General features: G+C 43.6%; 2 protein-coding genes across 6 annotated transcripts in view; one reads left to right on the top strand and one right to left on the bottom strand.

Moving 5' to 3' along the window:
- The window catches only part of LOC127570566 (KAT8 regulatory NSL complex subunit 1-like protein), a 107,853-nt gene that overhangs the window by 68,744 nt on the left and 14,912 nt on the right, over nt 1-24,197 (top strand). For all 5 annotated transcript variants that reach the window (XM_052016264.1, XM_052016247.1, XM_052016239.1 and 2 more), the window contains 2 exons: nt 12,516-12,660; nt 17,489-17,641. In XM_052016264.1, the coding sequence (XP_051872224.1) occupies nt 12,516-12,660; nt 17,489-17,641 (298 nt within the window). The remainder of the gene's footprint in view (nt 1-12,515; nt 12,661-17,488; nt 17,642-24,197) is intronic.
- Nucleotides 2,206-24,197, bottom strand: part of rpe (ribulose-5-phosphate-3-epimerase) — a 68,126-nt gene continuing 46,134 nt past the window's right edge. The window contains exon 7 of the mRNA XM_052016287.1: nt 2,206-2,485. Within this exon, the coding sequence (XP_051872247.1) occupies nt 2,479-2,485 (7 nt within the window). The 3' untranslated portion in view covers nt 2,206-2,478. The remainder of the gene's footprint in view (nt 2,486-24,197) is intronic.

The raw sequence follows: 24,197 nt of genomic DNA, 5'->3' as shown, positions 1-24,197 counted from the left end.
TCTCTACTACTGGAACTTCTTTCATTGGAGCGTAGAAGAATGAGGGGTGATCTTATAGAGGTGTATAAAATCATGAGGGGCATAGATAGGGTGAGTACACACAGTCTTTTTCCCAGGGTTGGGGAATCAAGAACTAAAGGGCATAGGTTTAAGTTGAGAGGGGAGAGATTTAATAGGAACCTGACGGGCAACTTTTTTGCCCAGAGCATGATCAGTATATGGAATGAGGTCTCAGAGGAAGTGGTTGAGGCAGGTACATGGATAGGAAAGGTTTAGCGGGATATGGGCCAAATGTGGGCAAATGGGAATCTTGGTTGGCATGGACTAGTTAGGCTGGAAGGCCTGTTTCCATGCTGATGACTCTATAACTGTAAAGTAACAGATTGTAAACAGGCAACAGTTTGGCATTGCAGTATGCTATTGGGTGAGAGTTTGGCCTTCATCTCCTCTGTAGCTGAATAATCTGCTGACACGTGGAGATACTGGGGAGATTCCTGGGAATTGGGGAGCTTAGCATCAGTGAAGTTGAGGGGAGGCAGAGGTTCTTTATAACTGTTCATGAGATGTTACTGCAAGCACGATTCACCAGAATGTTGCCTGGAATGGAAGGCTTTATATAAGGAGATATGGAGAGGCTGGAGGCTGAGGGGTGACCATGCAGAGGTTTATAAAATAGAGGGGAATAGATAGGATAGATAGTCTTTTTCCTAGTGTGGGGAATTTAAAACTCAAGGACGTAGTAAACTGGTGAGAATTTTAAAGGACACCCGAGCGGTGAGTTTGTCCTACAGTAGGTGTGGGTATCTGGAACGAGCTGCCAGAGGAGGTAGTAGAGGCGGGTACGAAAATAGCATTTGAAAGGCACTTGTACAGGTGCTTGGAAAGGAAAGGAGTAGAGGGACATGGGTTTGATGACAGCAAATGGGATTAGTGTAGATGGGTGTTATGGTTAGCATGGATGAAGTGTGCCAAAGGCCTGTTTTTGTGCTGGAAAGCTCTATGACTGTATGACTCTCATGCTGAATGTATAGAGTAGGTTGCAATTTGGAGGAGGGTAATCTTCATATCCTTTTCACTGGATATATTTTATGTGGTTATTTTATAATTTTCCCATTTTTATGTTTGGGTTATTCCTGGCGAATAAACAACATAAAACAAGCAACTTTAGAATTGTTATTGGAGTTGTATACTGCAGTATAGTTTGGAAACTGCATAATGGATGTCTCTGCACTGTTGCTGGCTTGTTTAGGGATATTACATAGACAGCTTGACTTGTATGTAACTGATCAGGGTTCTGATTGATGTCATGAGCAAGCTCCTATTTGAAAACGAGCTGGTAGTAATATAACTGTAAAGTACAGGCTTGTGTTATATTACTGTCCTATTCTGATAACAATTGGTACAAAAGACTATTTTACCCATCCAGATATAATTCATTGTCACTGATTATTAGCAGAAAGAATCATATCCTATGCATGAAAACTTTAGAAAGATATGACAATACATAGAGATGTGTGCACTTTCAGAGCTATGGTAAGAAGATGTGTACTGATTTTCACATTCTCTGAATGCTCTAGTCTTTCACAATCAGTGTAGTCATTATTGTCATTTGGGAATATGGGACAAGAGTTAATTTTGTAACTTTGTCTCTGGATGGATCCACAGTCTTTTATACTTCACCATATGGAACAACCCCTGTTCATGATTGCAATCACTTCCCGCCTCATCTCAGTTGGCTTGAATTTCATATTATTGAAGGTAACCTACATCCACATCAGAATTTAATTTCTTAGTAGCAGAGCACTAAATGTGTCACTGACATTACTTTTGCATTATTTTAATATAATCCTGAGAATAGACAGTGAACCAGTAGAGGAAATGAAACTTCACCAGTATAGGAAATTAAAATCCCTATGGTGTTTAAAATGAATCAATTTGGCATAATATTGCTTTAAGTTATTTTCATGAAGTTATTTATCTAATATCAAGCCCTATTTCCTCAATGAGAAACATGTGGACGCATTTGCTGTCCTGGTAACATCTAATGGTCATTTTACTGTATTATCCTTAGAAAGTATTCCTGCAGGAATCTTACTACACAGCTAACTGAATTGAACTTCATTGATGAGTCTGGATTATTTGCTACTTGAAATAGCAAAGCATCAATCAAAGGAATTTGAGGTCTGAAGTGTAGATCGATTCCAATTTATTTGTTGATCTCCGTCCTGGAACTGATTGCCAGATTACATGATTGGTCTCATGCGTGTATAATAAATGTATACAATGTTGTGAAATTTGTAAATTTACTATAAACATCACCACTGTAAGTTGCTTTGACACTGATCCCATGGTATATTAACTCTGCTGGTACTTCAGAAACTGGTCTTGCAGAAGTTGGCAGCCCAAATGTAAACTTTAAAAGAAAATCTCCTGCAGATATAGAGGAGGGCCATTGACATCTGTATTTCATCCAGTCGGTCATTGCCTGCAAAGAAAATGAAAAAAAGGTGGTATCGATGCTTTCAGATTCTAGTCCTGAAATGGTTTTTGTTCTTTGTCTTATTCATCTATTAATGGCTTTCAGCAGCTTTTTAGACCATAAGACATAGGAGCAGAATTAGGCCATTCGGCCCATCGAGTCTGCCCTGCCACTCGATCATGGCTGATTTATTTTCCCCTCTCAACCCATTTTTCTTTGCTTTTTGAAGTAAATGTAACTTCATCAACTTTGGATCTAATAAATTTATTAGATTTCGTGACAGCTGTGAGAGACCAGCATGTCAGCAGCCAGTTGTACAGTCAAATCAGCTTTTGTTACCTTTTAAAGCAATATGTTTCCCTTATTTAGTGAACTATCATTAGCTATCATGTCCAATTTCACTGGTGTTTACCTGGAAGCTCACTAGAATGGAATATTTATTTATACAATGCAGATATTCGAACATGATGTACTGATTGTTGGTATCTACAATAGCTTACTATTGTAGTTAATAAATAGCAGCAATTAATATATATACAAGTGTTGGTGCTTTCCAGAGCTGTTTAAAGCACAGTTGCTAACCTTATAGATAAGGTTATGCAACTTGTAGCAAACCAGCAGGCCTGGCAGTGGAAGGATTATTTAAACATGCTAGTGATCTGCTTTAGCAAGTGTGACAGAAAGACTTTCACTGTGGGGATGCTGCTCCCTTGAGTGGATTACACAACAAATTTATGACTCTTGTCCCCTATCTGGATTGCATAACAAATTATTGAGGCATGTCATCAGCTAACAGTAACAATCCTTTGTCATGGCAGCTCAAATGGAGGTACCAGAGTAGACAGCTTTGGTCTGAAGATATCAGTGACCTGCAGAGTTGACCTGTAGAATTTGTTGATATTGCTGAATAAGGCAGCTGAATAGATCAGGAGTGGAATCCCTTTCACTACTTGTCAGATTTGACCAACTGTGTTAGCAATACTATGGGGGAGTCAGAAGTCTTCAAGAAGTCTCATGATGTTTATTGCCTATGGTGTTCTTTACACAGAGTGCATCAGTGCAACATGATGCAAGATTGCATTATGTGCCTTGGACTATTCTGAGGTTTCATTTGAGGTAGGCACAAGTTCAGACAGCTTCCTTCATAGATGTTGCAGTAGGTAATTTATTCTGTACACGCCAGGTAGTAAGGGCTCCTGCAAAGAGATCTCTTCTCTGTTCTAAGTAGTCTTCTGGAAGCTTCTGTGCTGTCTCATGTGAATTTCTCTGAGATGACTTCTCTAAGGGAACCTCCTCCGGGTACACCCATGTCAAGAACCAACTGGTACAGTTGAACACTTGTACAGTTGAAACAACAGATCTCGAAGATGGCAGCATTGATTGTGACATGCCTATTCTTCACACACTTAAGTTTTGGGTGGAGTGGGACTTGCCCTGGTTTGGAACTGTCAAAACGAAACTTGTACCATGTATCTTAATTTTTAGTTTTCATTTCATTCCCTGCAACATGCCAACAGTTAAACATCTATTTGTACCTCTCCTCACCCCTGAACCCTGATGCTTTCTACAAATGTCAAAGGGTCATTGTCTCCCAGAGTATCACGGACTGTAAATATTCCGATAATTTTTCTACTTTTACATTTTTAAACTATTTCTGATGGAAGTTTAATAACTGGAAAGGGTGTTTCGCTCTTCATTTTTACCAACATTTTCTGCTTTTACCAACATTTTCTGCTTTTAATTTGTACTTGCAGAATTTTGCTTCTGTTTTCTGGTATCGTTCCACTATGTTAGTATATTTAGAACATAGAACAATTATAGCACAATTCAGGCCCTTCAGCCGACAAAGCTGTGCCAAACATGTCCCTACCCTAGAAATTACTAGGCTTACCCATAGCCCTCTATTTTATTCAGCTCTGTGTACTTATCTAACGGTCTCTTGAAAGACCCTATCATAGGTTAGTTTTTGTTAGGGTTTTTAGTGTAAGGTTAGATTTTTTAATAAGTTTTTTAAGTAGTCGAGTGGGGGCTGGACTGTGCAGGCGCGGCGCGGGCAGCTTAAAAAGCAAACAGCCTAGAGAGCGGGCAGCGTCGGAGCGGGCAGCGGAGTGAGTGGCAGCAGAGTGTTCTGGGCTTTGGCTCAAGGGGCTTCGGCGTGAAGGGGCAAGGAGGGTAAGTAGCTGGTAAGTAGGTAAAGGCAAGGTTTAGCTTTAGGTCATTATAGAATTGTAGGTGGGACTAACTAGGGAAAAAAAAGGTAGTCAGATGGAGGACATGGTAGTGTGCTGCAGCTGTTTGATGTGGGAACTCGTGGACCTTGCTGCGGTCCAAGATGGCCACATCTGCAGTAAGTGCTGGAGGCTGGATGAACTCCGGCTCAGAGTTGATGAGTTGGAGTCGCAGCTACAAACACTGCGCAGCATAAGGGAGGGAGAGAGTTATGTAGACACGGTGCATCAGGTGACAGTCACCCCCCTTAGGGTAGGTACATCTGAGGTTCAGGGGGCAGATAGAATGGTGACGGTCAGGGGAGGGAAGAGGAAGAAGAAGTCAGGCAGGCAGACAGGACAGAGAGCCCCGGAGGCTGTTCCCGTCAGTAACAAGTTTTCTGCCTTGGAAGCTGTTGAGGGGGATGACCTGCAGGGGCCTAGCTGCAGTTACCAGGTCTCTGGCACTGGGACTGGTACTGCTGCTCAGAAGGGAAGGGTGGGAAAGAGACATGCGGTAGTGATAGGGGACTCGATAGTCAGGGAAACAGACAGGAGGTTCTGTGGCAGTGAGCATGAATCCCGGATGGTATGTTGCCTCCCAGGTGCCAGGGTCCGGGATGTCACTGATCGGGTCCACAGAATTCTTGAGTGGGAGGGAGAGCAGCCAGAAGTTGTGGTCCATATTGGCACCAATGACATAGGTAGGAAGGGGGATGAGGTCCTGAAGAGTGAGTTCAGGGAGCTAGGCAGAAAATTGAGGAACAGGACCTCAAGGGTAGCAATCTCGGGATTGTTGCCAGTGCCACGTGATAGTGAAGGTAGGAATAGGAGGAGGTGGCAGATAAATGTGTGGCTGAGAAGTTGGTGCAGGAGGGAGGGTTTTAGATTTCTGGATCATTGGGATCTCTTCTCGGGAAGGTGGGACCTGTACAGAGAGGACGGGTTACACCCGAACCAGAAGGGGGCCAATATCCTTGCGGCGAGATTTGCTAGGGTGGTACAGGAGGGTTTAAACTAGTTTGTGAGGGGGAAGGGAACCGGAGGAGTAGGTCAGAGGAAGAAGGGAATGGGGAAAAGTTAGATCAAACAGGTAGAGAGGCTTTGGGGAAGGAGAAGCGGAATACAGGCTGTAAAAGTAGTAAGGTAGATGGACTGAAGTGTGTTTACTTAAATGCAAGAAGTGTCAGGAATAAGGGGGATGAACTGAGGGCTTGGATAAGTATGGGGGACTCTGATATCGTGGCTATTACTGAGACGTGGCTGACGTCAGGAGAGGAGTGGATATTGAATATTCCTGGTTTTTGGTGTTTTAAGAGGGATAGGGAAGGGGGGAGAAGAGGTGGAGGGGTGGCGATACTGGTCAGGGACACTGTTACGGCTGTGGAAAAGATGGATGTTGTAGAAGGATCATCTCTAGAGTCCGTATGGGTGGAGTTAAGGAACAAGAAAGGAGCAGTTACTCTACTAGGAGTATTCTATAGGCCCCCCGGTAGCAGTAGAGATATAGAGGAGCAGATTGGCAGGCAGTGTTTGGAGAGAAGCAGAAATAACAGGGTTGTTATAATGGGAGACTTCAACTTCCCAAATATAGACTGGAACCTGCTTAGTGCCAAAGGTTTAGATGGGACAGAATTTGTTAAATGTGTCCAGGAGGGATTCCTGACGCAGTATGTTGACAGGCCGACTAGAGGGAATGCCATGTTAGATCTAGTTTTAGGAAATGAACCGGGACAGGTGAAGGATCTATTGGTGGGTGAGCATTTGGGGGACAGTGACCATTGCTCCGTAACCTTTAAAATTGTCATGGACAGGGACAGGTGCAGAGAGGACAAGAGGTTTTTCAATTGGGGAAGGGCTAACTACGAGGCTATAAGGAGAGAACTTGGGAGTGTAAATTGGGATGTCCTTTTTGAAGGAAAATGTACCATGGGGATGTGGTCGATATTCAAGGATCTTATGCAGGATGTTAGGGATAAATATGTCCCGGTGAGGCAGAGAAGGAATGGCAGGGTGAAGGAACCGTGGGTGACGAGAGAGGTGGAACGACTTGTTAGGGAGAAGAAGGTAACATGCGTGAGGTATAAGCAGCAAGGTTCAGACAGGGCCTGTGAGGAATATAGGGAAGCGAGGAAGGAACTTAAGAAAGGGCTGAGGAGAGCTAGAGGGGGACATGAAAAGGCTTTGGCTAGTAGGGTTAAGGAAAATCCCAAGGCCTTTTTCAAGTACGTGAAGGGTAGGAGGATGGCTAGGGTGAAGGTAGGTCCGATTAAGGACAAAGGTGGGAGAATTTGCCTGGAGGCGGCGGAAGTGGGAGAAGTTCTCAATGAGTACTTCTCTTCGGTATTCACCAGGGAGAGGGGTCTTGATGATGCGGAAGGGAGTGCTGGTAGGGGTAATGTTCTCGAGGTTGTTGATATCAAGAGAGAGGATGTGTTGAAGTTGTTAAATAATATTAAGACAGATAAATCTCCGGGGCCTGCCGGGATTTTCCCCAGGCTGCTTCGAGAGGCTAGGGAGGAGATTGCTAAACCGCTGGTAAGGATCTTTGAGTCCTCGTTGTCTACGGGGGTGGTGCCGGAGGATTGGAGGATTGCGAATGTGGTCCCCTTGTTCAAAAAAGGTAATAGGGATAGGCCAGGGAATTATAGACCGGTGAGTCTCACGTCTGTGGTGGGTAAGTTGTTAGAAAGGATTTTAAGGGATAGGATTTATGAACACCTAGAGAATCATGGACTGATTAGGGACAGCCAGCATGGCTTTGTGAAGGGAAGATCTTGCCTCACAAGCCTGATAGAGTTCTTTGAGGAGGTGACCAGGAAGATTGATGAGGGCAGTGTGGTGGATGTGGTTTACATGGATTTTAGTAAGGCATTTGATAAGGTTCCTCATGGTAGGCTTCTTCAGAAGGTCAGAGGCCAAGGGATCCAAGGAAGCTTGGCTGTGTGGATTAGGAATTGGCTTGCATGTAGAAAGCAGAGGGTTGTGGTGGAAGGAGTGCCCTCGGATTGGAAGGCAGTGACTAGTGGTGTCCCGCAGGGATCGGTTCTGGGACCTCTACTTTTTGTGATATTTATAGATGACTCAGATGAGGGGGTGGAGGGCTGGGTTAGTAAGTTTGCGGACGACACTAAGATAGGCAGTGTTGTGGATAGTGTAGAGGGCTGTCGGAGCTTACAGAGGGATATTGATAGGATGCAGAGCTGGGCTGACAAGTGGCAGATGGAGTTCAATCCGGAGAAGTGTGAGGTGGTACACCTTGGAAGGACAAACCCCAGGGCAGAGTACAGGGTAAACGGCAAGGTACTTGGCAGTGTGGACGAGCAGAGGGATCTGGGGGTTCATATTCACAGTTCGTTGAAAGTTGCCTCACGGGTGGAAAGAGCAGTTAAGAAGGCCAATGGGATGTTGGCTTTCATAAATCGTGGGATTGAGTTTAAGAGCCGCGAGGTTATGATGCAGCTTTACAAAACTCTAGTTAGGCCACATTTAGAGTACTGTGTTCAGTTCTGGTCGCCTCATTATAGGAAGGATGTGGAGGCATTGGAGAGGGTGCAGAGAAGATTTACCAGGATGCTGCCTGGATTGGAGGGTATTGAATATGAGGAGAGGCTTAAGGTGCTAGGGCTTTATTCACTGGAAAGGAGGAGGATGAGAGGAGACATGATAGAGGTATATAAAATATTGAGAGGAATAGATAGAGTAAACAGTCAGCGCCTCCTTCCCAGGGCACCAATGCTCAAGACGAGAGGTCATGGCTTTAAGGTTATGGGTGGGAGGTTCAGGGGAGATAAGAGTGGTTGGTGCATGGAATGCACTGCCTGGGGTGGTGGTGGAGGCAGATACATTGAATGGGTTCAAGAGCTTGTTGGATAGGCATATGGAGGAACGTGAGATAGAGGGATATGCGGGAGGAAGGGGTTAGGTAGTGTGAGGGTGGTCTGATGGACGGCACGACACGGTGGGCCAAAGGGCCTGTTTTGTGCTGTATGGTTCTATGGTTCTATGCTATCCGCCTCCACCACCATTGCCGGCAGCCCATTCCACGCACTCGCCACTCTCTGAGTAAAAAACTTACCCCTGACATCTCTATATCTACTCCCCAGCACCTTAAACCTATGTCCTCTTGTGGCCACCAATTCAGCCCTGGGGAAAAGCCTCTGACTATCTACCCTATCAATATCTCTCATCATCTTATATACCTCAATCAGGTCCCCCCTCATCCTCCGTCGCTCGAAGGAGAAAAGGCCAAGTTCCCTCAACCTGCTTTCATAAGGCATGCTCCGCATTCCAGGCAGCATCCTTGTAAATCTCCTCTGCACCCTCTCTATGGCTTCCACATCCTTCCTGTAGTGAGGCAACCAGAACTGAGCACAATACTCCAAGTGGGTTCTGACCAGGGACCTATATAGCTGCAACATTACCTCACGGCTCCTAAATTCAATTCCCCGATTGATGAAGGACAATACACCATATGCCTTCTTAACCACAGAGTCAACCTGCGCAGCCGCTTTGAGTATCCTATGGACTCGGACCCCAAGATCCCTCTGATCCTCAACACTGCCAAGAGTCCTACCATTAATACTATATTCTGCCAACATATTTGACCTAGCAAAATGAACCACTTCACACTTATCTGGGTTGAACTGCATCTGCCACTTCTCAGCCCAACTCTACATCCTATCTATGCCCCTCTGTAACCTCTGACAGCCCTCCAAACTATCCACAACACCCCCAACCTTCGTGTCATCTGCAAACTTACTAACCCACCCCTCCACTTCCTCATCCAGGTTGTTTATAAAAATCACAAATAGTAAGGGTCTCAGAACAGATCCCTGAGGTACACCACTGGTCACCGACCTCCACTCAGAATACGACCCTTCAACAACCACTCTTTGCCTTCTGTGGGGCAGCCAGTTCTGGATCCACAATGCAATGTCCCCTTGGATCCCATGCCTCCTTACTTTCTCTATAAGCCTTGCATGGGGTACTTTATCAAACGCCTTGCTGAAATCCATATACACTACATCTACTACTCCCCCTTCATCAATGTGCTTAGTCACATCCTCAGAAAATTCAATCAGGCTCGTAAGGCAGGACCTGCCCTTAACAAAGCCATGTTGACTATTCCTAATCATATTATATCTCTCCAAATGTTCATAAATCCTGCCTCTCAGGATCTTCTCCATCAGTTTACCAACCACTGAGGTAAGACTCACCGGTCGATCATTTCCTGGGCTATCCCTACTCCCCTTCTTGAATAAGGGAACAACATCCGCAACCCTCCAATCTTCCAGAACCTCTCCCGTCTCCATGGACAACACAAAGATCATCGTCAGAGGCTCTGCAATCTCCTCCCTCGCCTCCCACAGCAGCCTGGGATACATCTCATCCGGTCCCGGCGACTTATCTAACTTGATGCTTTCCAAAAGTTTCAGCACCACTTCTTTTCTAATATCTACATGCTCAAGCTTTTCAGGCCACTGCAAGTCCCCACTACAATCCCCCAGATCTTTTCCGTGGTGAATACTGAGATAAAGTATTCATTAAGTACCTCCGCTATTTCTTCCAGATCCATACACACTTTCCCACTGCTGCACTTGATAGGCCGTATCCTTTCACATTTCATCCTCTTACTCTTCACATACTTGTAGAACGCCTTGGGGTTTTCCTTAATCCGGCCTGCCAAGGCCTTCTCATGCCCCCTTCTGGCTCTCCTAATCTCTTTCTTAAGTTCCTTCCTTTTAGCCTTGTACTCCTCCAGATCTCTAATATTACCTATCTCTTCGTACTGTTTGTATGCTTTTCTTTTCCTTTTGACTAGATTTATTACAGCCTTCGTACACCACGGTTCCTGTATCCTATCATGATTCCCTTGTCTCATCGGAACATGTCTCTGCAGAGCTCCACACAAATATCCCCTGAATATTTGCCACTTATCTTCCGTACTTTTCCCAGAGAACATCTGTTCCCAATTTAATCTTCCAATTTCCTGCCTGAGAGCCTCATAATTCCCTTTACTCCAAGCAAACACCTTTCTAGCCTGTCTGTTCCTATCCCTCTCCAGTGCTAACGTAAAGGAGATAGAATTATGATCACTATCACCAAAATGTTCACCCACTGAGAGATCTGACACCTGACCAGGTTCATTTCCCAATACCAAATCAAGCACAGCCTCTCCTTTTCTACTGTGTCAAGAACCCTTCCTGAACACACCTAACAAACTCCACCCCATCTAAACCCCTCACCGTCTGGAGATGCCAATTGATGTTTGTGAAATTAAAATCCCCCACCACAACAACCTTTCTAGGATCTGCTTCCCTATCTGCTCCTCAATAACCCTGTCACTATTGGGCGGCCTATAAAAAACACCCAGCACCGTTATCGACCCCTTCCTGTTCCTAACCTCCACCTACAGAGACTCCGTAGACAATCCCTCCGCAACGTCCACCTTTTCCGCAGCCATGACACTATCTCTGATCAACAGTGCCACTCCCCCACCTCTCTTGCCTCCCTCCCTGTCCTTTCTGAAACATCTAAAACCTGGCACTTGAATCAATCATTGTAGCACCGGAGCCATCCAAGTCTCTGTAATGTTCACCACATCATAGCTCCAAGGAATGAGTTCATATATTTTAATATCACCTGTTTTTATTCCTGCTGTTGGTGGTTTCCCAGTGCAGTGCTACATTGCTGTAAGTCCTGGCATTAAATGTTAAACTGAGGGTCCTCTTTGTATATTCAAGTGAACATAATAGATTGTTTAGAATCTTTATTGAAGCTTTGCTTATGTCTTGGCTATTTTTATCCTGCCACTGACACTAAAACAAATCCAATCATTTATTCCATGAGTGTTGCTCAAAGCCTGCTCTGTAAAAATTGTTTGTAATATTTGCCCGCAATATTTGCTGCAATGTAGAGTCATAGAGCAATGCAGCACAGAAACAAGCCCTTCGGCCCAACCAGTCCATTCCGACCTCAGTGCCCGCCCAGCTATTCCCAATTTCCTGCATTCGGCCCATATCCCTCTAACCCCCGCCCTCCATGTACCTATCCAAGTGCTTCTTAAATGATACTATTGTACCTGCCTCAACCACTTCCTCTGGCAGCTCATACCATATACCCACCACCCTCTCTGTGTGAAAAAGTTGCCCCTTAGGTCCCTTTTAAATTTTTCCTCTCTCACCCTAAACCTATGCCCCCTAGTTTTGGACCCCCCTACCTGGGGAAAAGACTGCTACCACCCACCTTATCTATGCCTCTCATAATTTTAAACATCTCTATAAGGTCGCCCCTCATTCTCCCATGTTTCAAGGTATAAAGACCTAGCCTGGCCAACTGCCCCCTATAACTCAGGCCCTCTAGTCCCGGCAACATCCTCATAATTCTTTCCTGAACTCTTTCCAGTTTAATCACATCTTTTCTATGACAGTGAATAAAGCTACACAGTACTCAAATGTAGTCAAATAATTCGTTGATTACTAAATCCTTCATAAGCTCCTGATGGTATGGGTGACTTCAATGTGTAAATACTGAATGAAGAGCACTCTGGAAGGAAAGTGCTGTAGGGACTTTGCGTCCAGAGGCGCGATCTATTTTATGTCCATAGTCCATACAGTAAGGGTAGATTCAATGAGATTTTGTTCAGTTACCTAATTATTGGAATGTCATTTATACATCAAATTAATTGTTTCCTCCTTTTTGCTAAACTAATTTAAGTACTTGATTGTGTGGTTCAAATTAATGTTGGCTATAACTCCAGTTGACAACAATATTTATGTGAAGCCAATGTTTACTGATCTGTTTTAACGCAGCAATTGTATTTCCAGGTTCCGGCTGCTGCTGTGCATTGTCAATGTAGCTGGCCAGTATGCTGTAAAATATGTGATGTGGTGGACCCAAGGACACTGACATGGGAGGATCGAGCAGCTCTACTGGACCCAGGCTTTCACCCAGTATTGTCACTTCATTATGGTATGACTAGTTATACAGCATTATTTTTCTGGTACATTTTTTAGCACTTTTTGCAGAACTAAATTTGAATTTTTACATATTACTTTTATTGTTGTTTTATGTTTCTCTTTTCTACCCTCCTCTGCTAAACAATGTGGTTCACAACCACAAGTGCTGGCAACCCTCTGGTACATCACCCAGGTGGGCACTGAGATGACGGGGTAATTGAGTGTGAAGGATGTCATGAGCACAACGTGCTATTTATAAGAGTCAGAATAGGAATCAGGAGCAGAAATCCTGGCTCTTACCCTAATCCTCTGCATCTGACTGTGATCACATTTTTTCCTGTGGGAACATGTGAAATGGTGCAGTACCCAAGGACTCTGCTTCTAATTTCTAACATGCACACCAACTGCCATGGCTGAGGTGAGCTATATCAGCATGGAACCAAAACCTAGGCTAGTTTTGTATGCCTTAGTGCCACAGAAGTAATACTTTGAGTCAATTTGCTGTCAGAACTTGATATATTTAGTTACCATGCATCTCTCCAGCCAGATCTAAGACCACGCATCAAAGTTATTTGTTACATTTTTTGTGTTGCTTAAATGAGTTTTAGGGTGGTAGAGAGATACAGCACGGAGACAGACTATATGGCCCACCAAGTTTTTGCTGACCATCAACCATTTACACTAATCCTACATTAATCTCATTTTATTCTCCCCACATTCTCAACAACTCTTCCAGATTCTGCCACGCACCTACACTGGCTGTTTAACCTACCAATCTGCACATCTTTGGGATATGGGAGGAAACTAGAGCACACGGAGGAAATTCATGCCCACAAAACCTGGGTCTCCAGCACTGTGAGGCAGTGGCTCTACCATCTGCACCACTGCCGCTGATTTTTCAGAACTTGCTAGGTTCACTTGCTTTATAGTAATATGTCTCGTAAATTATTGTGGATAAACTATGTATTCAAGACAAAAGGAAAATGGTCTTTGTTTTCAAACTCAAGACTTTATGCTTAATGATTCTTAGTAGGGCACAGATAGGCTAACAATTCCACAGGTTTAAGTAAATAAGCAGAGAATGTGGCCCTAGAGGAACAAAAGAATCCAGTAACACAACAGACATGCAACCATCATTTTGCAACTAGGTTACATAAATTAACAGGAAATTAATTTAGAAAATTAGGACAACTTTCTTGATTATAATCTGCATTCAGTAGAGTTTAATTTTTCTAAATTCAAGTTTCAGTTTTACTGCTTGAAGTACTCTACAGAAGTCTGGTTAGGCTGCATTTAGAGTATTGTGTACAATCTGGTCACCTCCTTATAGGAAAGATGTCAAGGCTTTAGAGAGGGTGCAGAGGAGGTTTACTAGGATGCTGCCTGGATTGGAGGGCATGTGCTACCAGGAGAGGCTGGACAAACTTGGGTTCTTTTCTCTGGAGTGGCAGAGGCTGAGGGGTCATCTGTTGGAAGTGTATAAAATTATGAGGGGCATAGATAGGGTGGACAAACAATATCTTTTTCCCATTATTGTGTGATCCAATACCAGAGGGCATGCATTTAAGGTTTGAGGGGGTAGGTTCAGAACAGATGTGAGGGGTACGCTTTTTACTGAGAGAGTGGTGGATGCCTGGAATGCATTGCCTGAGAGGGTGGTGGGGGCAAATTCATTGGAGGCTTTTAAGAGGGGCTTGGATGGACACATGAATGAGAGGAAAATGGAGAGATATGGGCATTCTGTAGATAAGAGGGATTAGCTATGCCAGCACAACATTGTGGGCCGAAGAGCCCAATGCAATGTTCTGTGTACTTCATTCCTGTTCAAATTTTAAAATCAATGCACTTTGAGTATAATTTTTGTTCCCTTGCAGAACACCACTGGTCACAGACCTCCAGTCATAAAGCACCCCTCCACCACACAAACTTATTAGGGACAGCTGACTATCCCTAGTAAGACGATGCTTTTCCAAATGTAAGTACATGTTGTCCCTAAGAATCTTCTCCAGTAATCTCCCTACCACTTACGTGAGGCTTGCCAGCCTATAGTTTCCTGGTTTGTCCCTGTTGCTCTTCTTAAACAGAGGGATAACACTGGTTATTCTCCAGTATTCTGGGATCTTGCCTGTGGCTAAAGAGGATACAAGGATATCTGTCAAGACTCCAGCAATCTCCTCTGTTGCTTCCTTCAGTATCCAGGGATAGATCCCATCAGGCCCTGGTGACTTATCTATCTTAATGTTTATCAAGACACCCAATATCACATCCTTTATTCACATGCCCTAGATTTATCAACATACCCCTCCCTAATCTCACCATCATCCATGTCCTTCCCTTGGTAAATACCAATGCAAAAAATACTCATTAAGGACCTCACCAATTCCTCTGGCTCCATGCATAAATTCCCTCCTTCGTCCTTGAGTGGACTTACCCTTTTCCTAGCTATCCTCTTGCTCCTAATATGTATATAAAATGTCTTGGAATTCTCCTTGCCAAGGACACTTCATGGCCCCTTTTAGCCTTCCTAATTCCTTGTTTTTAAGTTTTTTTCCTGTTTCATATTTCCCGAGCGCCTTATCGATTTCAGTTTACAGACCTTTTTCACTAAACTTGCAATATCTCTTGTCATCCAATGTTCCTGAACTCTTATCTGATATCCTCACAGGAGCATGCTGGTCCTGAATTTTAATTAACTGGTTTTTAAAACACTCCCACATGTCAGATGTCGATTTACCCTCAAACAGCTGTCCCCAATTTACTCTTCCCCAGTTCCTGCTTAATACTGTTGTAATTAACCTTCCCCCAGTTTAGCACTTTTGCCCGAGGATCAGTCTTATCCTTAGCCATAACTATCTTAAAACATATGGAATAATGATCACTGTTCCCAAAATGCTTCCCCACTGACACTTCAATCAGCTGGCCAGCCTCATTCCCCAATACAAGGTCGATAGAGTGCCATCCCTTGTTGGACCATCCATGTATTGTTTCATGAAACCCTCCTCAGGTAGGTTGAGTTATGGTAGGAGTGATGAGTGATCTTCCATTCTTCAGTATTCTATTGCTAGGTTTTAATTTACATTTTGTCTCATTGAGAAGGGATTTATTCCTCAATAACCCTGCTTAATGTCAGCAATGTAATGTTGAAGCATTATCATCCAATGTTGGTCATGGTGCTTATTTTAGCTTTACCTGTGGAGGATCCAGCTATGGGAGGAACTTGATGTAAATAATATTCTGAATAGAAAGGTGAAGAGGATGTGAATATTGATGACACACAGATTAGTAGTGTTGTTGATAAGAATGACATCGCTGAATTGGTAAGGTGGATAGATGGAATTCACTCCGGAAAAGTGTGAGATGATGCATTTTGGGAGAACCCGAGGAAGTACTGAAGAACAGAGGGACCTTAGTGTACATGTTCAAGGATCCCTGAGGCAACAGTAGAGGAACATTAAGTGATTAAGAAGTCAAATGGGATACTTATCTTCATTAGGCAGAACACAGAATATAAGAGCAGGGAGGTTATAGTACAATATTATAAAACATTGGTTAGGCCACAGCTGAAGTAACGTGTACAGTTCTGGTCTCGACATTATAGGAAGAAGGTGATTGCAGAGGAGATTCACTGGGATGATGTCTGGGAGGCAGGGCCTCCAGTATAAGGAGAGACTGGATAGTTTTTTTTTTACCTTGAAGTGGAAGAGGCTGGGGAACCTGATTGAGATAAACTAAATTATGAGGAGCATAGGTAGGGTAGATAGAGAGAAACTCTCCTGTAGCAGAGATGTATACAACAGAGGGCATGGGTTTAAAGTCAAGGTAGGAGGTTTAGAGGGGATTTGAAGGTGGTTGAAAGCTGGAACACACTCCCTGAGCGGATGGTGAAGGTAGGTACTCTCACAACATTTAAATATCACTCTAGTTAAGAATTTCTGATTCCAATTCAAGTGAAAATATTGAAAATATACAGTAAAAATGGTAAACTCATAATTTATCATTTAACTTCGGTAAGGATTGATTTTGTTATATTTCTGTGGAGGGAATTCAGGGAAGGTTCATCTCACTGGTTCCTGGGATGGTAGAACTAACACATGAAGAGAGTTTGGGACAATTAGGCTTGTACTAACCAGAGCTTAGAAAAATGGGGGCTACCTCATAGAAACCTACAAAATACGAATAGGACTGGACAAACTAGAAGCAGAAAGGATGTTCCTGATGGCATGGGACCCAGATCCAGGGGTCTCTGTCAAAGGTTAAAGGGGTAAGCCATTTAGCACTGAGATGAAGAGAAATTAGAAAATAGAAAAAAAATAAAAAAAAGAAAATAGAGTGATGCACCTATGGAATCCTTGAACAAAGAAAGCAGTTAAAGTCACATCATTAAATATATTCAATCAGGAGTTAGGTATTGACCTTGGGGCTAGAAGGATCAAATGATATGGGGAAAAAAGTAGGAACAGGGTACAGAATTTGGATGATCAGCCATGATCAAATTGACTGGCAGAGTAAACTCAAAGGACCGAATGGCCTACTTCAGTTTTCTATATTTTCTATGTTTGGCAATTGCCTTATTTATGTATAACAATAGTTTTGGAATGAATTTTTTTTAAAAGAATAGTCTCTCCATTTTAACCAAGTTTGAATTAGAGTTGGATATTAGCATAACATTACATCTATTGTAATTGCTTGAATTTTGCTTTATTTGGCCCATTATTTACTTTACCTAAAACTTAAGTGATGAATATGCAGGTGGAGAAATTAAAGATTTCAAATAAAAGTTTGTGTGTAATGCCCAGCTGGTAATAATGTGGGGTTAAAGATACAACTTTTTTTTTGTGTAGATGTGCCTCTAAGTGTCCACTTTCAAGCTTTATTGAATGAGGAAGAATGGGACAATGGACATGTTCCCCCAGTAATGAATGATTTAAAGACTTCCTTAGCAAACAGTGCACTGTGTAAGAGATATCCACATGAGAGTATTTTGGATTCAGTTGGTAAGTTCATTTTACTTATTAAGGAATCATTTTTGTGAGTAAATACACAGTAAATGAGCTGTACTGCCACTTCATGCTGTACAAAATTTATAAGCATTTCATGTTGCATCAGCAGTCCTTGATCTATTGTTAATTATTATTAAACTGCAAATATTTTGTAAAGCTTTTAACACTTCTGATTAAATGGCAAAATACAGTTTTTTTAGAACTGTAGCATGTCTTGTAAATTACCAGAATATTATCAGGAGTCTATATTGTCTTACTATTGGATAATTGACTGCATAGTGTAGTCAAGTTCACTTCCTCAAAACCTGTAACATGATTCCTGTGAAATTTTCTGCAAAGATCTGTGGAGTTGACCTTGGAGTCAGTGAGATAGGAGTCAAAGTTGATTTTATTGTCATAAGCACAAGTGTATATATGCAGAGATGCAAAGAAAACCTTACTTGCAGCAGCACCACAGGCACATAGCATCATATAAGCAGCATTCACAAGAAAAACATAATTTATACACAATTTTTACAACAAAAAATAGAATTTAAACAAAGAAACAAAGTCCATTTTAATGCAAAGTGATCAGAGTGGTCTAAACTGTAGTGATGATTAGGTTTTTGCCTGTTAGTTCAAGAACCGAATGGTTGAAGGGAAGTAGCTGTTCTTGAACCTGGTGGTGTGGGACTTAAGGCTTCTGTACCTCCTGTCCAATGGTAGCTGTGAGATGGCATGGCCCAGATGGTGGGGATCTTTGATGATGGATGTTGCCTTCTTGAGGCAGCGCCCCCTCCTGTAGATGCTACCGATGGTGCGGAGGGATGTGCCTAGAGGAAAGCCACACAATCAAGGAGTTTGTACGTTCTCCCCGTGACTGCATGGGTTTCCTCCGGGTGTTCTGGATTCCTCCCACATTCCACAAACGTCCAGGTTAGGAGCTGTGGGCATGCTATGTTGGCACCAAAGCGTGGTGACACTTGCAGGCTGCCCCCAAAACACCCTATGCAAAGATGCATTTCACTGTGTGGTTCGATGTACATGTGACTAATAAAGAAATCATATCTGTGATATGTTAAGCAGAGTCCACTGCTCTCTGCAGCTTCTTATGTTCCTGCGCATTCGAATTGCTGTAACAGACCATGATGCAACCAGTCAGGATACTTTCAACAATTCATCTGCTGAAGTTTGTTCGTGTGTTCGGTGACAAGCCAAACCTCCTTAACCTCCAAAGAAAGCAAAGACGCTGGTGCGCTTTCCTTATGATTGCATCTATGTGCTGGGCCCAGGACAGGTCATCTGATATGTTAACATCCAGGAACTTAAAGTTGCTGACTGTCTCCACTGCCAATCCCCCAATGTAGACTGGCGCATGTTCGCCCTCCTTCCCCTTCCTGAAGTCAACATCAGCTCTTTAGTTTTACTGACGTTGAGCGAGAGGTTGTTGTTGAGGCACCATTCAACCACGTGTCCTATCTCGCTCTGGTAAGCTGATTCATTGCCACCTGTGATTCATCCCACAACAGTAGTGTCATCGGTGAATTTGAAGATCACATTGGAGCTGTGCTTAGCCACACAGTCGTGTGTATAGAGTAGAGTGGGGGCTAAGCATGCAGCCTTGAAATGCACCTGTGTTGATGATCAGCAAGGAGGTGTTGTTACCAATCCTCACTAATTGAGGTCTGCCAATGAGGAAGTCAAGTATCCAGTTGCAGAGGGAGGTACAGAAGCCCAGGTCTTGAAGCTTGATGATGAGTTTGGATGAGATGATTGTGTTGAATGCTGAGCTGTAGTCGATGAACAGCAGCCTGACATATGAGTTCCTGTTGTCCAGATGGTCCAGAGCAGAGTGAAAAGCCAGAGAAATTTCATCTTCTGCTGACCTGTAGGCAAATTTCTACAGTTGATGTAAGCAGTACCAGAGGATAGTCATTAAGGCAGGTCACCACACTCTTCTTGGGCACGGGTACAATAGATGCCTTTTTGAAGCAGGTGGAAACCTCAGACCACAGAAGCGAGAGGTTGGATATGTCCATAAATACTCCAGCCAGTTGGTCCACATAGATCTTTAGTACTCGGCCAGATACACCATCTGGTCCAGATGCCTTTCATGGATTCACCCTCTTGAAGGATGCCCGGATGTCGGCCTCAGAGACTGAAATGACAGGGTCATCCAGAGATGTGGGGGCTCGTGTGGGTGTGTTGCAGGTCTCACTGTCAGAACATGCATAAAAGGCATTGAGCTCATCATTGAGTGATGGGTCGTTGCCACTTATGCTACCCGATCTCCCCTTGTAGGAAATTATATTGTGCACGCCCTGCCATAGTTTTTGAGTGTCTAAAATTTGGTTTTAAAATAACATGGATATTGCCTCACTCTTATTTTTTTATGTAAATGTGGATATCTGGTTTAAACAGCAATTTCTGCAATGTTATTTTGATTATATTCATATAGCCAGGCTACTTTATCAGCCATTGCACTGGTGCATAACTTTTGTCCTGGAGGCTGATGATCCAGATTACATTTGAGGACCATTCAGTTGAACAAAGAAGTCCAGAACATCCTGACAGGTCCCTGACACTGTCATCCCGACCACCCTCCAATCCTGGACTCCTCATGAAGTCCAGAGGTCTAGCATCAACCACCTTCCCAACACTGGGATCACCAGAAGCTGAACTTCTGCATTTTCAATGGAGAGCAGCAGCTGTACAGGGTCAGACTAGTTTCTGAATTAACATCAATTGATTTTAATTTTTCAGGTTTTCAAAATTTTAAATTGTAATGCATTTTTCAGTAGTACGTTTTTAGTGGTTTCTGTATATGTTTCAATATTTGTGAATGTCACAGGCTTTCCCCACTGTTTTGGCAGCTGGTATGTCTGGGGGAATCCCAAGCTTTGAGAGGGAGGAGTGGGGTAGGGTGGGGACAGCTTGCTATTTACAGCCAGGATGCCCTGTGATTTGCATGACCTTGGCAATTAGGAACTGGCTTCCAGAGCTTCCTCCAGATAAATTTGATCTGATGGTTAAAGGGCAAAAGTAATCACAGCTGAAGATTACTGAATAGGCATGGGTAGGGGTGTGGAGAGCGTGATGGCATCATGAGGTTCATTGTGCATCATTAATTTAGATGCCCAATATGTAAGTATGAAATCTGCTAATGTTCTACTGGACCACTCAGGCACAGATCACACATTTCCATCAGCAATGGATGGAATGGTAAATGTGAGCTTTTTTTCCAAAGCCAAGAGTCCAGTCACCTTTCCTTAATATCCATAGAATCATAGAGTGAGACAGAGTTAAACGGGCCCTTCAGCCAAACTCATCCATGCTTCCTGAACATTTGGCAAATCTCCGTCTAAACCCTCCCATCAATGTACCTGTCCAACTGTCTGTTAAATGTTGTTATTGTACCCATCTCTACCACTTCCTCTGGCAGTTTGTTCCATTTACCCACTGTCCTCTGTGTGGAAAAGCTTACCCCATAGGTCCCCTTTAAATCTTTCCCTTCTCACCTTAAACTGATGCCCTATAGTTTTAGACTCCCCTACCCTGGGAAAATGACTGTGGCCATCCACCTTATATAACAGCACTGTGGGAGTATCTAGTGTGCTGTTGCTGCGGGAATGCGTTCAAGAAAGAGACTCATCATTACTGCTCTCTGAAGCATTTGGAAACGGGACATAAATACTGGCGTTAACAGCAATGCCCATATTCCATGTTTAAAAAGTTATGTTCTTATTGTCGCTTACCGTATCTAACCTCGACACGTCCCTGATATGCAAAGTTCACCTATTCATCGGGAAGGCCCGACAGGATTCTGCACAGCCATCTAAGGAATGGGACATCTAAACTCATGTAGGATCTCAGTGTTCTGGAGAATTTCCCCCTCATCCAACTATAACTGTGTGACCACCATACTGTGTATATTACTGAGTGCTTATGCACATGTATTATCACAGTACATTATCACATGTCAAATGCACCTATGAAATTTCACATAATTTTCATTATGATCCTCCAATGCTTATCCAGTGTGAATTAAGATCTTACTTTGAGTTCAGTTGATTGTGTAAAAGAACACTGCTGATTTTAATAACTGTGCAGAAATAAATGCCTCAAAGAAGGTACAAGATGAGGAGGAGAAATTACCATAGAACCATAGAACAGTACAGCACAATACAGGCCCTTTGGCCCACAATGTTGTGCCGACCTTTAAACCTCGCCTAAAACTATCTAACCCCTTCCTCGCACATATCCCCTTATTTTAAATTCCTCCAATATGCTTATCTAACAATCTCTTGAATTTGACCAACATACCTGCCTCCACCACCACCCCAGGCAGCGCATTCCATGCCCCAACCACTCTCTGGGTAAAAAACTCTGATACTCTCTGATATCTCCCTTGAACTTCCCACCCATTACTTTACTTCCCCACCCACCCTCTTCTATTGAGCATTGGTGCCCTGGGAAAGAGGCGCTGGCTGTCTACTCTATCTATTCCTCTTAATATCTTGTATACCTCTATCATGTCTCTCCTCATCCTCCTTCTCTCCAAAGAGTAAAGCCCTAGCTCCCTTAGTGTCTCCTCATAATCCATATTCTCCAAACCAGGCAGCATCCTGGTAAGTCTCCTCTGCACCCTTTCCAACACTTCCACATCCTTCCTAGAATGAGGCGACCAGAACTGGACACAGTACTCCCAAGTGTGGCCTAACCAGAGTTTTGTAGAGCTGCATCATTACTTCGTGGCTCTTAAACTCGATCCCACAACTTGTGAAAGCTAACATCCCATAAGCTTTCTTAACTACCCTATCCACCGGTGAGGCAACTTTCAGGGATCTGTGGATATGAACCCCTAGATCCCTCTGCTCCTCCACACTACCCAATATCCTGCCATTAACCTTCTACTCCGCCTTGGAGTTTGTCCTCCCAAAGTGTTCCACCTCACACTTCTCCGGATTGAACTCCACCTGCCACTTCTCAGCCCAGCTCTGCATCCTATCAATGTCCCTCTGCAATCTTCGACAGTCCTCCACACTATCCACATCACCACCAACCTTTGTGTCATCTGAAAACTTGCTAACCCACCCTTCTGCCCCCTCATCCAAGTCATTAATAAATATCACGAAAAGTAGAGGTCCCAGAACCGATCCTTGTAGGACACCACTAGTCACAGCCCTCCAATCTGAATGCACTCCCTCCACCATAACCCTCTGCTTTCTACAGGCAAGCCAATTTTGAATCCACACGGCCAAGCCTCCCTGGATCCCATGCCCTCTGAAGAAGCTTACCATGTGGAACCCTGTCAAACACCTTACTAAAATCCTTGTAGACCACATCTACTGCACTACCCTCATCAATCTGCCTGGTCACCTCCTCAAAGAATCCTATCAGGCTTGTGATACATGATCTTCCCTTCACAAATCCATGCTAGCTGTCCCTAATCAGTCCATGATTCTCTAAATGCTCATAGATCCTATCTCTAAGAATCCTTTCCAACAGCTTGCCCACCACAGACGTAAGGCTCACTGGTCTGTAATTCTCTGGACTATCCCTACGACCTTTTTTGAATAAGGGGACAACATTTGCCACCCTCCAATCCTCCAGTACCATTCCCGTGGACAACGAGGGCTCAAAGATCCTAGCCAAAGGTTCAGCAATCTCCTCCCTCGCCTCGCAGAGCAGCCTGGAGAATATTCCGTCAGGCCCTGGTGACTTAACTGTCCTAATATTTTCTAACAGCTCCAATACATCCTCTCTCTTGATATCTGCATGCTCTAGAACATTAACCTTACCAACACTGTCCTCAGCATCATCAAGGGCCCTCTCCTTGGTGAATACTGAAGAGAAGTATTCATTGAGAACCTCACCCACTTCTATAGCTTCCAGGCACATCTTCCCACCATTATCTCTAATCGGTCCTACCTTTACTCTCATCATCCTTCTGCTCTTCACATAAGTGAAAAAAGCCTTGGGATTTTCCTTAACCCTACTTGCCAAGGCCTTTTCATGTCCCCTTCTTGCTCTCCTCAGCTCCTTCTTAAGTTCCATCCTTGCTACCCTATATTCCTCATGAGCCCTATCTGATCCTTGCTGCCTACACCTTATGTACGCTGCCTTCTTCCTCCTAACTAGATGTTCCACCTCCCTTGTCACCCATGGTTCCTTCACCCTGCCATTCTTTCTCTGCCTCACCGGGACAAATTTATCCCTAACATCCTGCAAGAGATCCCTGAACAACGACCACATCCCCATAGTACATTTACCTTCAAAAATGTCATCCCAATTTACACTCTCAAGTTCTAGCCTTATAGCCTCATAATTTGCCCTTCCCCAATTAAATATCTTCCTGTCCTTTCTGCTCCTATCCTTGTCCATGACAATGCTAAAGGTTAGGGAGCGGTGTTCACTGTCCCGTAAATGCTCACCCACCAAGAGATCTGTCACCTGACCCGGTTCATTACCTAATACTAGATCTAATATGGCATTCCTTCTTGTTGGCCTGTCAACATACTGTGACAGGATTCACACTTAACAAACTCTGCCCCATCTAAACCTTTGGTAC

This window comes from Pristis pectinata, chromosome 1 (assembly GCF_009764475.1).
Source record: "Pristis pectinata isolate sPriPec2 chromosome 1, sPriPec2.1.pri, whole genome shotgun sequence".
Classification (NCBI taxonomy): Eukaryota; Metazoa; Chordata; class Chondrichthyes; order Rhinopristiformes; family Pristidae; genus Pristis; species Pristis pectinata.
The sequence above is the reverse complement of the archived record's forward strand: the minus strand, read 5'-3'. Positions and strand labels throughout refer to the sequence as shown.